This window comes from Carassius auratus, chromosome 2 (assembly GCF_003368295.1).
Source record: "Carassius auratus strain Wakin chromosome 2, ASM336829v1, whole genome shotgun sequence".
NCBI classification, from domain to species: Eukaryota; Metazoa; Chordata; class Actinopteri; order Cypriniformes; family Cyprinidae; genus Carassius; species Carassius auratus.
This window is the reverse complement of record NC_039244.1, coordinates 14,780,407-14,793,678: the sequence shown is the minus strand read 5'-3', so window position 1 is coordinate 14,793,678 and position 13,272 is coordinate 14,780,407. Positions and strand designations below refer to the sequence as shown.

General features: G+C 38.1%; 1 protein-coding gene across 1 annotated transcript; it reads left to right on the top strand.

Annotated features, from left to right (window-relative positions):
• Positions 1-607: 607 nt before the first annotated feature.
• On the top strand, positions 608-7,519 carry LOC113117136 (AFG3-like protein 2). Its single transcript, XM_026285573.1, has 17 exons — positions 608-700; positions 1,369-1,462; positions 1,550-1,630; positions 1,724-1,833; positions 2,120-2,272; positions 2,371-2,445; positions 2,848-2,972; positions 3,077-3,350; positions 3,438-3,575; positions 3,678-3,831; positions 4,078-4,185; positions 4,394-4,519; positions 4,610-4,720; positions 4,855-4,970; positions 5,049-5,249; positions 5,878-6,072; positions 6,200-7,519. Exons 1-17 carry the CDS (start codon positions 608-610, stop codon positions 6,440-6,442), a joined length of 2,397 nt encoding a protein of 798 aa, XP_026141358.1. The 3' UTR covers positions 6,443-7,519.
• Positions 7,520-13,272: the final 5,753 nt, after the last annotated feature.

Genomic DNA, 13,272 nt, shown 5'->3' with positions numbered 1-13,272 from the left:
TTGTTTCTTTAAATGTAATTCTGAAAGTGTAATCATATTTTCCTTAAATAACACATACTCCCTATGTAAAGGCCTTACTATTATTATATAATATATAACTGTGCTATTCTACAAAACAACAACCTTTTTTACTTCATCTAAGCTGAAGAAAATGAGAAATTACTTAGAAATGTAGATCTTATAAATGTAACATTTATAGGGTTGTCTACATTTTTTTTTTTGAATTCTAAAAAGTAATCAAATATTTTCCTTACACATTAATTTTTTCTTTATTTACACTTATACCTGGACTTTTTTATCAGTCGATGAACCACAAAGATATCAAAATGCTATCTCATTTCAACAACTGAAAACGTGTAGAAAACTAAATTTTAATGTATTTTATGTAATGTTAACGATTTATTTATTTTGAATAAGATGAGAGTGCAGAAAAATATCACTGAACCACAGAGGGTTAACGATGGATATTTACAATGAGTGCGTCACCAGCGTGCACCGGAAGTAAAACACAATGGGACGCAGTCAATTTCAAGTTCATGTTGTCAAAACATTTCGTCCGATGTCTCGTTTTCTGTATTGATTAGAGTGATAAGCGCACAGTGCCATAATGGCACACCGATATCTGCATCTGTCCAGAGGCTGCAGGAACTTTCTCCACGCGCTGCTGCCAAATGTCAGATCAACAAACCGTGTGCAATCGGTAAATGTGCGGCTTGACTGTATTCCTCTGGATCTTTCATCACCCCCGTCACCATACACTGTGATCTGCTCACAGATTTGCCATTTATCGTGTTTGTCATCCGTTTGTCTTTTGCTTGCAGCAGATTGCATTGTCATAGACCAAAGAGAGTTTGATAGGAAACAGAAGTCGGCCTGTGTGACATTGCGTTGAGTAACGCGTTTAGCTCGTGTTATGTCACAGTTCTTAAAAAAAAATGTCACAGTTCTTCACATTAGACTGTTATTGACTTACCAAATCATCAGTTTGTGCGTTTTTAATGTTTTTGTAAACATCGTTATTAAAGATATAAAAACTTTTAGAACCTTATTGGCATTTCCCCATTGGCATTCATAGTATCTGTTGAAAACAGTAGTTACATAATCCTTAATGGGCTAAAAGATGTTTGAGGCTTTTGGGCTTTATTGGAAAAACCCTCTCAAGAACCTCTGGAGACTTCAACAAGGGCAGGAACTGTAAGTTTCTTCTTTGAGATATGATATTTGAGGATCCTAAAGGTTCTCCAGAGGTTCTCCAGTGTGGTGATCCAAGGAACCAAACAGTGACTTGAGTATTGCTTTTCAATTTTCACAGCAGTTGTGTTTTGTTTTTGTGTTTCATTGATCATCTTAATGCATTTGCTTTTGAAGGTTCAGGGTGTTGGGCAAATTGCCCTAGGCCGAAGATCCTTGCTTTCTCAGGTCTTGGGCACGTATAGAAGATTAAGCTCCAAACCTCCCAAAGGTGTGAATTACAGAAATTATACAATGACATTGAGTTTCTCAAAACTGGACTGTTCTTCTAATTGCGTTTTATCTTCTTGCACTAAAGGATTTGAAAAATACTTCCCTAATAATAAAAACGGTGCTCCAAAAAATGGAGAGCCCAAGCCATCCAATGCAGAAGTCAAAGGTAATATCTCTCATAAGCTTATAATGCGAATTAACTGCCTTTTATATGACATACAATATAGTCATGTCATTTTCTGTATCCGCTTTAACCCAGAGGCCAAACCAGCCAATTCTCAGAAGAGCACTGGTGGAGGTGGAAGTAGTGGAGGAGGAAAAAGAGGGGGGCGTAAAGATGAATCCAATTGGTACAGCCGTCTCCAAAAGGTAAAAGATGTCTAGCAATTATTAATAGTAATATTACGCTTATTGTAACATTTAAAGCTTGGTTACTACTGTTTTACCATGGCAGATGTAATAATACGTCACCAGAAAGAAGTCTGACATCTAATAGGAAGATCAAGAGTAACATTTTGATAAAAAAAAAGAAGTTAAAATTAAAGGGTCAAAACATTATTTAATGCATTAAAAAAAATGAAACGTATTGCATGGATAATTAAGATCAATAACATGCATAATGACATGCCCTTATTTCTCTGTCACTCTCATGCAGGGCGATGTTCCGTGGGACGATAAAGAATTCCGTCTGTATTTCCTGTGTGGAACAGCCTTCTGGACCGCTGTCACATATTATTTCTTCTTTCGAGATGGAGGAAGAGAGGTCACCTGGAAAGACTTTGTAAATGGTTACCTTGCAAAAGGAGTGGTATGTAATCACTTCTATTTGATCTGTATTTGCAATCAATACTGTTTGATGTTTCTTTCAACTTTTATCCAGGACGTTATGTATCTCATCTTTGCTAGGTTGACAGGTTGGAGGTTATAAACAAGCGATATGTAAAAGTCATCTTTACTCCGGGTAAAACTCCAGTTGATGGGGTGAGTTCTTTACAAGGATTCAATCCAGTTATGTTTATTATTTTTAGATAGTCATTGCTGGTAACCAAGCCTGTGCTCATATAATTAAAAAGACGATCCATTAACCAGGTCAGTCCTACATAGACTACCTTCCAAAAGTTTGGGGTCCGTAAGATATATTTTCTAAAGAAATTAATACTTTTATTCAGCAAGGGTGCATTTGAATTGGTCAAAATTGACAGGTAAGATATGTATGTTACATGTAATTCCTATTTCAAATAAATGCTGTTCTTTTGAACTTGCTGTCCATTATAAAAAACCCTGAAAAACCTTTGAATGGTAGAATATGTACTGTATATATTTCTCTTTTCCCTAAAAACTATGCATAATAATGACACACAATGTGATCGTTTCTTCGTGCAGCAATACGTGTGGTTCAACATCGGCAGTGTGGACACATTTGAGCGGAACCTGGAAACTGCTCAGCTAGAGATGGGTATTGAGGGAGAGAACAGACTGCCAGTGGTCTATTCCACTGAAAGCGACGGGTGAGACATTGACGTACATTTGCAGTATCAACAATCAAGCAAGAAGCTGAAATGCAGTGCACGTATGTTTCTTAATTTCAGTCTTTTTCCTGTGTCATTTTTAGGTCGTTCCTCCTTAGCATGTTGCCCACTATCTTGATCATCGGCTTCTTACTGTTCATGCTGAGGAGAGGGCCTGCCGGGGCAGGGAGGCCAGGGAGGGGAATGGGTGGGCTCTTCAGCGTCAGCGAGACCACTGCCAAAGTCCTACGAGATGATATTGACGTCAAATTCAAAGATGTGGCGGGCTGTGAGGAAGCCAAATTGGAGATCATGGAGTTTGTCAACTTTCTTAAGAACCCAAAGCAGTACCAGGATTTGGGTGCCAAGATTCCAAAGGTAGCGCAAGACTTTTACATAACATTGCATAACTGGCTTTAGTAAGTCAGCTGAGATTTCAACAGAAGGTTTAATCTTCTGGTTTAGGGGGCTATTTTGACTGGACCCCCAGGCACCGGAAAGACTTTACTCGCCAAGGCCACTGCGGGAGAGGCCAACGTCCCCTTCATCACTGTCAATGGGTCCGAGTTCTTAGAGATGTTCGTGGGGGTTGGACCTGCCAGGGCAAGTACATTTTCTGTATCCTATTATGAGCTTCATGGCGTTCAGTTTGCTTTCTGGGAAGCTTTAAACAAAGTGTGACTAAAACGATGTCATTTTGTGAAGGTTCGGGATCTCTTTGTGTTGGCCCGGAAGAATGCCCCATGCATTCTGTTCATAGACGAGATCGATGCTGTTGGAAGAAAGAGAGGCAGAGGCAACTTTGGCGGACAGAGTGAACAAGAGAACACGCTCAACCAGTTACTAGTTGAAATGGATGGTTTGTATCTTGAAAACATTAGCTTCCATGATTAAGTGGCAATCTGATATTAGATTTCTTAACTTCTACTTATAATTTCATTAGAATTTCTCTTTTTAAATGCTCTTAATACAAATAAGAGCATTTGATGGTCAAAGCTCCAGATCCTTCGTTTGTCAGAACCTCACACAATATTTAAAGTTGGTATTAAAAATTCTGTGATGTATTTATACATGCAAATGTATTTTCCTTTTCTCTCATTCGTAGGATTTAACACGGCTACCAATGTTGTAGTGCTGGCAGGCACCAACAGACCAGATATTCTAGATCCAGCTCTGATGAGACCCGGACGCTTTGATAGACAGATATATATTGGTATGGTTTTTTTGTCTGTTTAATTAAATATATATATTTTTAAATAGTTATATCCTTTAATATACTTTAAACTGTAGGGGAACTTTAATTGCAGGCTATTTAAAAGCAATTTACTCATTAAGTGTGATATTTAAATTTAATTAAGTGTCACTTTTGATAAAAAAATAAAAACTATATGTGCATTTTGTATATTGTATGATGAGTGCAGGGCCACCAGATATCAAAGGCAGAGCCTCTATATTCAAAGTTCATCTGAGACCACTAAAGATGGAAGCACAGTTGGATAAAGAATCTCTGGCAAGGAAGATGGCTGCTCTAACACCTGGTTTTTCAGGCAAGTAAAGACTTTTTTTACATTTCAGTTTTAAAATTTGTTTATGAGATGTGAACTAAGTTTCACCGCTTACTGATTTCTCTCTGACAGGAGCGGACATCGCTAATGTGTGCAACGAGGCTGCGCTAATCGCAGCCCGCCACCTTTCTGATGCCATCAACCAAAAACACTTTGAGCAAGCCATCGAACGAGTCATTGGGGGTTAGTGACAGATGTGAAATTTAAACTTGTTTTTGGTTAAACATATTTATAGCAAACTGTGATATGAATCTGTTCGAGTGGATGCATAGTTTTGGTGTGAAGTTCAGAGAGTTATAAGCTCCCTGCATGTGTAGGTCTTGAGAAGAAGACGCAGGTGCTGCAGCCAGAGGAGAAGAAGACCGTGGCTTACCATGAGGCTGGTCATGCTGTAGCTGGCTGGTTCCTTGAGCACGCTGACCCTTTGCTTAAAGTAAAACCCCCACGTGTTCACATGCACTGTAATACTCTGCTCTCTCAGTGTACTCAGTCATGTCATTGGTCATTTCAGGTGTCCATCATCCCGCGTGGGAAGGGTTTGGGCTATGCCCAGTATTTGCCTAAAGAGCAGTACCTGTACACCAAGGAGCAGCTGCTGGACAGGATGTGTATGACGCTGGGTGGACGTGTGTCTGAGGAGATCTTTTTTGGCCGCATTACTACAGGGGCACAGGATGACCTGAAGAAAGTGACACAGAGTGCCTACGCACAGGTCACTCAAATATTCATATGATTTCTTCATTGGCTGTTTAGAAAATATCATTGGTGGTTCATGAATAGTTAATGGATGACTTCTGACAGTTAGACAGTTCTGACAGTTCAGATTTTTCTTTCTATTTTTAATTTGTGCTGCTTTGGAAAAAAGATAATTGTTATATATTGTTTCGTTTTCTTAATAATGAACCGAATGCATTTTGAGATAAGACTGATACAGACGATCTGAGCGACCGAGAGATAAGACAATATAAGATTTATTTATTTTTAATAATGATTGAATTATTTTATTATTTAAATGTGTATTTTGATTTTAAAATAATAATAATCATAATAAGAAATGTTTCTCGAGCAGCAAATCAGCATATTAGAATGACACTGAAGACTGGAGTAATGATGCTGAACATTCAGTTTTCCATCACAGGAATTATAGTAATATAGTTATATTTTCAAAATAGAAAATATTTTACAAAATTATAATTTTTAAAATTGTTTTGACCAATAATTGCAGTGCATATATATTTACTTTATTTGTATGTAGATTTATATTGACCATGACCAGCAAGGTATAAATTAAACTTTAAAAAAAGATGGAAAAATTTAAACTGTTACTCTTCTATCTACAGATTGTGCAGTTTGGCATGAATGAAAAGGTCGGGCAGGTGTCTTTTGACCTGCCACGGCAGGGAGAGATGGTTTTGGAGAAGCCCTATAGCGAGGCCACGGCATGCCTCATCGACAGCGAGGTCAGAAACCTCATCAACATGGCCTATCAGCGCACACAGCAGCTGCTGACAGAGAAGAAGGCTGAGGTGGAGAAGGTACAGCAGGCCGCTATCAGGATCAATGCATTTACACTGATTTGTTTTCATCATTATGTCACATCAGTTGTGTGCACAGATAACAGTTGTGAAACGTAACAGTAAATCTCTCATTTTTCACCACTAGGTGGCACTACGTCTCCTGGAGAAAGAGGTTCTGGATAAGAATGACATGGTGGAGCTGCTGGGCCGAAGGCCGTTTGCTGAAAAGTCAACTTATGAAGAGTTTGTGGAGGGAACGGGAAGCATGGACGAGGACACATCGCTGCCGGAGGGCCTGAAAGACTGGAACAAGGAGCGCGGCAGCGAGAAGGAGGAGAGTACGGAGGAGCAGGTGGCCCGACAGATCACTGGTGGTATGCCCTTCTGAGGACACCCGTTCACCGTGACCCTGGAGGGTCAGAGCACTTATTTAAGAGCTGGGAAACTCTTGCATGACAGACACTGAGGCAAGTACCCTCTTCTTCACAAGAGCCGTGATTGAAGGGCTCTTGATAGTATGTGTCGGACTTATATTGTGTAAAGTAGGGTTTAAGAAATATAAACTTTAATGTGCTAAAGTTTGTATTTCTGCACAATTTAAAGGATCACGAGATGATCTGTTGAAGGTGAAGTGTATTTTGCGTGACACATCAGCGCTTTGCCAGAAAATCGGTTTAACTTAAGGCAAAAGCACTTTAGTTTGTCAAGAAAAATTCTCTTTTGTCATTACAATTTTACCTATCAATGACCAAGAAGACACAAATCTTTATGTCTAACAAGAAACATGTTGAAACACCTGTAGGCTTTGCCTCTGATATACACAGGTTGTGTTTTCTCTTTCTGTACATGACTATTCCAGTTCAAACCTGCCGCAATTTCCTGACCTTTCTGAAAGGTCTTTTTGCAGTTCCTCTTGCTTACTGGCTGTCTGAAAGACTGAAATATACATGAATGTTGTTACAGTGCACAAAGTCACTGGTGTTAGCTAACATACTCTTCTCTCACAGATTTGCACGGGCATGAGCGTCAGCCTTCGGTTTCTATGCTATTTTATGGAGTGTATGATCACGTCCTTTGATTGAAAGACAGAGCAGTCATTTTTGATGTTTTCTTCTGTTCCTCTGCTTCATTTACTACCCAGGCAGCCGCTCTTTGTGGTACAGACTGATTAAGCTATAGCTCGATTCCAAATAGTCATACAACAAAATTCGGAAACATACACAAATGCAGATAAGTAGTTCATTATGTTAATGATCAGCTTATGAAAGTGTGTGACTTTTGACAGCAGTATTTATTCTACAGTGCAAATCCAAATCACAAAAAGAGCTCTAAGGGTAAAAACGGAACACAGTCTAATACACATTGATACTTTTGTGACTTCAGATTGATATTACATCTACATGTGTATGTTGTTGTGTGAAAAGGGGTTTGAAAACCTAAATAAATCCACATCAATTTCAAAGGATTTCTCTTCAGTTCTTTTTAAGTGTGTGGCATGAATTGATTTTAGGACATGGATTTCAGATTGCAAGGGGATACACTGATCATTGTCTAAAGAATGCAACAAAAATGGTTGCAAATGCAACAAGAAATATAAACTAAATCATTTTAAAATCTAGTGGCACTGACGAACAGGAAAGCTTTGAATATGACACTTATGAACCGGTTCATTTTGTTGAATCAGATTCACGGAACAGTCCTTAATCTCGATTGTTAGTTAGTTTTTAATAATTCAGACTAATTTGGGAGTTCACAATTACAGTAACTAGTTATGTTGATTCGGAATGAAGTGTAAAAAAATATATTAATAATTTTAAAAAATTCTTGCCTTTGTACCTAACAAGTTGATGAAAAATAAAGTAAAATTAAACTAAAATTAAAATAAAGCCAAATAAAAAAATCACAAACACATCAAATGCTTTAAAAATATTAATAAATACTACAATAGTATATAGTACATAACAAATATAGTCAGAATCGCAAGATATTATATTTAAGGGATCTAGTGCAGCACGCTACTTTCTGTACCCATTAACTCAATAAACAGACATTTCTGAACAGCCTTCTTTCTCGAGTGATTCTATGATCTGTCAACTAAAAAAACTGAGTCATTTGGCTCCTTAGCGCTTCCTTCTATGAGAGTTTTTCTGGAGGACTGAGATTTCAAGGAGAAATTCCACTCTTTGTTTTGAACTGTTGCTGGAAGCAAATACGCTTCAGTATTTCTCTCAACAGTTGCAGCGCCCCCATGAGAATCTGGTAACATGCCCGAAGAAAGCATGGACTTTAAATGTGTATTCACGCGAGCGAGCATTCGTGATGAGCCTTCGTGATGAGTGTTCAAAAATACACCTCAGCCCACTTTCAATGGCGTAACATTTGCTGGAGCGCTTAGTTTAAACAGCAGTATGAATCAGCCACTCGCTTGCTGGGGAGGATGTCCAGATTTAGACCAGGCAAACATGAAGAGGCTTCCCTCTCGGTCTCCTCTGATTCAGCACTAAATGAAAGTCTTCCCCACACGGTGACATCACCTGCATAGATTAGCAGCTCGCCTCGGGAAAGTGGGAACTGCTGGAGTCAAAGTCATACTGAAACTGCTTTAAAAAGTCTAAGGAGCTTTTGAGTCACTATTGGCAATGTCTGTCCTGTTTTTCTGTGAGGTTTGGCTGGATGATGCTAGAATGCCTGTGCTGAATCTGTTAGGACGGGAAATTTTGAGGTTTGTCAATTGAGCATTTTTCCTGGTCCGGTGAAATCAGCCTTCTTGAAAGTGAAGTGAATAATATGCTTTTACTGGACTGGAGAGCATGGGATGGAGAGAGGGGAATCGGATCGGCAAAGGACCTCAAGCCAGGAATCAATGTTGGGTTGCTGGAAGCACAGTTGCACTACTGTAATATGATTAAATGCTGCTTAGGAGGCTATTGGCGCCAGCTGAAGTTTTTTTAACAATAGTTTGAAATTATCATAAACTTTACATTTAAAAGGAAAATGTAAATGACCCCATGATTTACTTGCCCTCAAGCCATCCTAGGTATATTAAAACATGCCCTTGCTCTTCAAAGCTTTATAATGGCAGTGAATGGTGGTTGAGATTTTGAAGCAAAATAAAGTGTATAAATCCATCATAAAAAGTACTCCACATGGCTCTGGGGGGTTAATAAATGCCTTCTGAAGTGAGCTATGCATTTATGCAAGCAAAATATCCATATTTAAAACGTTATAAACTGTAACCTTTATCTTTCGTACACGAGAGAGTGGCGTAGCAAACTCTTGTGAGAATATGTTAAGTCTCACGAGGACCAAGTTTTGTTTACAGCAATGGAAAACCAGTCTCCTCTTCAACATTTTTCTTTACAAATCCTCGTTTTGTACTTCTAATTCGTGACTGGTGCTTTGTTTTGCTCTCACCTTTGTGCTTTTGGGTTTTACACTCCTCACTTGAAGGTTATGCTACACCTACGTCATCACTGGAACACCACTCTCTTGTGTATGTGCATATGACAGTTATAGAGGAAGCTAAAGATTACAGCTTATAAAGTGATAAAAGCATCGCTTTACTTCAGAAGGCCTTTATTAAACCCCCAGAGCTGTGTGGAGTACTTTTTATGATGAATGGATGCACTTTATTGGACTTCAAAATCTCAATACCCATTCATTGCCATTATAAAGCTTGGAAGAGTCACCATTTATTAAATATAACTCTGTTTGTATTCGACTCAAAGCAGAAAGTCATATACACTAAGGATGGCTTGAAGGAGAGTAAATCATGGGGTAATTTTCATTTTTGGGTTAACTATCCCTTTAAAGGGTAGTTCCCAAAATAAAAATTCTGTCATCATTAACTCACCCTCATGTCATTCCAAACCAGTATGACCTACTTTCTTAAGTAAGTCATGGTGGTCTGTACACAAAAGAACACATTCTTATGAAAGTGTTTTGTCCATAATAGAAGTCAGTGGGGAAAGTCATTGGACCCCATTGATTTTCATTGTATGGACAAAAGCAAATTCTTCAAAATATCTTAAGTAAGTGAATTTGTATTTGTGACCTTTTATGACCTTTTCCATGTACATGACTTTTATAATGTTTCTATATGTTGTTTATTTCTGTGATGGCAAAGCTAAATCGGCAGCAGCCATTTCTCCCGACTGTAGTGTCATATGATCCTTCAGAAATCATTCTAATATGCTGATTTGCTGCTGGAGAAACATTTCTAATTATTACTAATTTTGAAAACTGCTTAATATTTTTGTGGAAAATATTATTTTTTAACATTATATATGTCTTAACTGTCACTTTTGATTATTTTAATACATCCTGTATAAATAAAAGTATTCATTACAATCAATCAATAAGACCCCAGACGTTTGGCCGGTGTTGTACATGTGCTGTACAACTAGCCAGTATAATTGATCAAATCACCCGAAGTTTGCTTTATGTAGCAAGGACTTCAGAAAGTTTGAGGAAAGCGGTTACTCATTTTGACAGAGAATAACTGGAGGACTCATGTCAAACCGTGATTGCTTCAGGAGATGCAGAGGCAGCTGGCAGTGAAAGTTGCACACATGACTTCAGGTGATTCATTGGCGATGATCAGCGTCTGGTGGAGCAGGTAAGAGTGATGAAGAGAAAGAGCAAGGGATCCCGCCTACTGTACCGTCAGTACCCCAGCGTCACTCGGCACGGCCTGACTCATACAGAAGTGTAGTAGTGCTGAGGACTACCCTGCCAAAACTCACTCGCACACCAACTCCTTACAGCCTCTTACATCATCAGACTCACAGTTATGACACCATAACACAAGCACGAAATACTACAGGAACAAGCCATTTTTAACAACTTCCAGAGAATAGTTATTGAGCGAATTAGACCTATAAAATGTTGTCTGAAAACAGCATCCTCGAGAAAAAAACACGTGAGAATGCACAGATGATGAGGCCTGTCTTACTCATTCCCAGAGTCCCTCTGTGTGTCATCTATAGAGAGAAGAAGCGTGGCAGGCAGTAGGATGTGTGATGACACCACCTTATGGGCACCTTTCAGAAATAGCAAACTCACCACACGCTGCCCAGGCACACATGTGGCAACGCTAAGAATAAGGGTTTAAGAGTTGAGAATGATCCACTGGAGTGTTGTGTTGCTTTCTAAGTGTTAACAAGTCCAGGAATAGATGCAGTGATGCCTGGATGATGAGGCCATCAGTAAGAAACTTGGTGAGGTTTTAATGCTTTTGTATTTGATTATACAATTAATACAATTTTAAAAAGCACATTCACATCAATAAACAGGTACATGCAATTCAAAAATGACTTTCACTGTTTGGAAAAAAAGCATTGTTCAACAGAAGAAAGTAAGTCATACAGGTTTGGAACAACATGAGAATGAGTCAATGGTTTTTCTTTTTTAGCTTTTTAGGTTTGCAGTTTTATAATTATTCTTTTTATATATATATATATATATATATATATATATATATATATATATATATATATATATATATATATATATATATATATATATAAATATTTTACACAATGCTTTTTAAATCAAAACAATACATCTTGGTTCATTAGCCACAACATGCAGGTTTAAAGATGAGAAAATATTTCACATCTTAATTCTATATGCTACCGTTCAAAAGAATCAGTGCGTTTTTTTCTCTTTTATTCTTAAAGTACAAATTAAGTTGATCAAAAGTGACAGTAAAGATATTTATGATAAAATACTTCTCTTTTGAACTTTCTGTTCAACAAAATAGATGAGAAATGTTTCATGAGCACCAGATCATCAGATTACATGTATGCATTCAGCAGATGCTTTTATAAAAAACAGCTTTCAAAAAGAGGAAGAAAACTATTTATAAAAGCCAATAATTGTAGTACACAGTGCCAGGTTTATTAGACAGTGATAGAAATTCAGCTTTGCCATCACAAAAACAATTACATTTGAAAATATTAAAATAGAAAACAATTACATTTTAATAATATTTCACAATATTACTTTTTTCTTTACGTCAAATAAATGCAGCCTTGGTGAACATAAGAGACTTTTATTTCAAAAGCATTTTTTTTCCAGACCATGGTTTTTATGTGAGTGGTTAATGTTACTTTTAAACCATTAACATGTAAAAATGTCAAATTTGCTCAGCTTTGACTTTGATCTATAGTTATCATGACTGAGCGTTTTTAAAAACTTTTGAAAGGTTCAGGAAAGAGTTAGCCTGTGAGTAATGCTTGTTCACAGGAGCCAAGGAATGAAAGGTGAGCTGTGCTCCAGCTCACACAGACACATGTATGGAGCAGCATGCATCTGTCTGACATACACACATCGTAGCCGACTATCAGTCCTCATTGGTCTCCGGAGGCGTGAGGTCTGAACTCCACAAACATCTGGAGAAACGCTGCGGTGTGTCTGTTCTGCAGTCATGAGCATTCCTGCGCTCGGCTGAATCACCTTCTGGGGTTTTATTTCTCTTAATGCTTTTATTTTTTAAATCCACCTAACTTGCTGTTCCTGGGATAATTGCTTGAAATCATTTTAAATGATGAGAATGTACGTGTTATAACCACAAGAGGGAGTCGAGTGATGTCACTGCCGTGCATCACCTTGATGTAAATGTGACAGATACAGACATGAAATGCAAATAAATGACATTTAATAAAATGTGATTCGTGTAACATTTTAGCTTCATTTAAATAGGCAGAAATTTGTTTTTTTAGGACACTGAAATAGGCGAACCCCTCTTATAAAAAATGTCCTAACTGAAAGATTGAATATCTTTTTTGAATGCCTTCTTTCAATGCTCATTTCATCTAGAGGAAGTGCCTCACTTCCCTCCCCATGTCTTTTTCTACAAAACTCGTGTCTGAATGCTGTGCGTGCGCCTAACTGAGCATGAATGAGTGACTCTGTGTGTTTACACGTGTGTTATGCACAAAGATAGCCATGATAATCATGTTGTTGACCCCTCAACTTTTCCCTCCCCAGGAGATCATTTCACCACACAGTTAGTCAGACTGCACAACAGGTGCTGAAGGATTGATGGCTGGAGAGATGAATGATCGGTGGAAGAGAGAGAGAGAGAGAGAGGGTTAGTGCGTAAGAGGAACTTCGATTCTCTGGAGGAAAAAATGGTACACGTTACTGGAGGAGTCACAGAAGAGAGCGAGCGAGAGAGAGAGGGAGGGAGATGAAATTCAGTGAGTCAGTAGT

Coding starts and splice junctions, on each gene's coding strand:
- LOC113117136 (XM_026285573.1), top strand. CDS start 608: ATGGCACACCGATATCTGCATCTGTCCAGAGGCTGCAGGAACTTTCTC. Junction 701..1,368: donor CAACAAACCGTGTGCAATCG/GTAAATGTGCGG, acceptor TTGCTTTTGAAG/GTTCAGGGTGTTGGGCAAAT. Junction 1,631..1,723: donor ATCCAATGCAGAAGTCAAAG/GTAATATCTCTC, acceptor GCTTTAACCCAG/AGGCCAAACCAGCCAATTCT.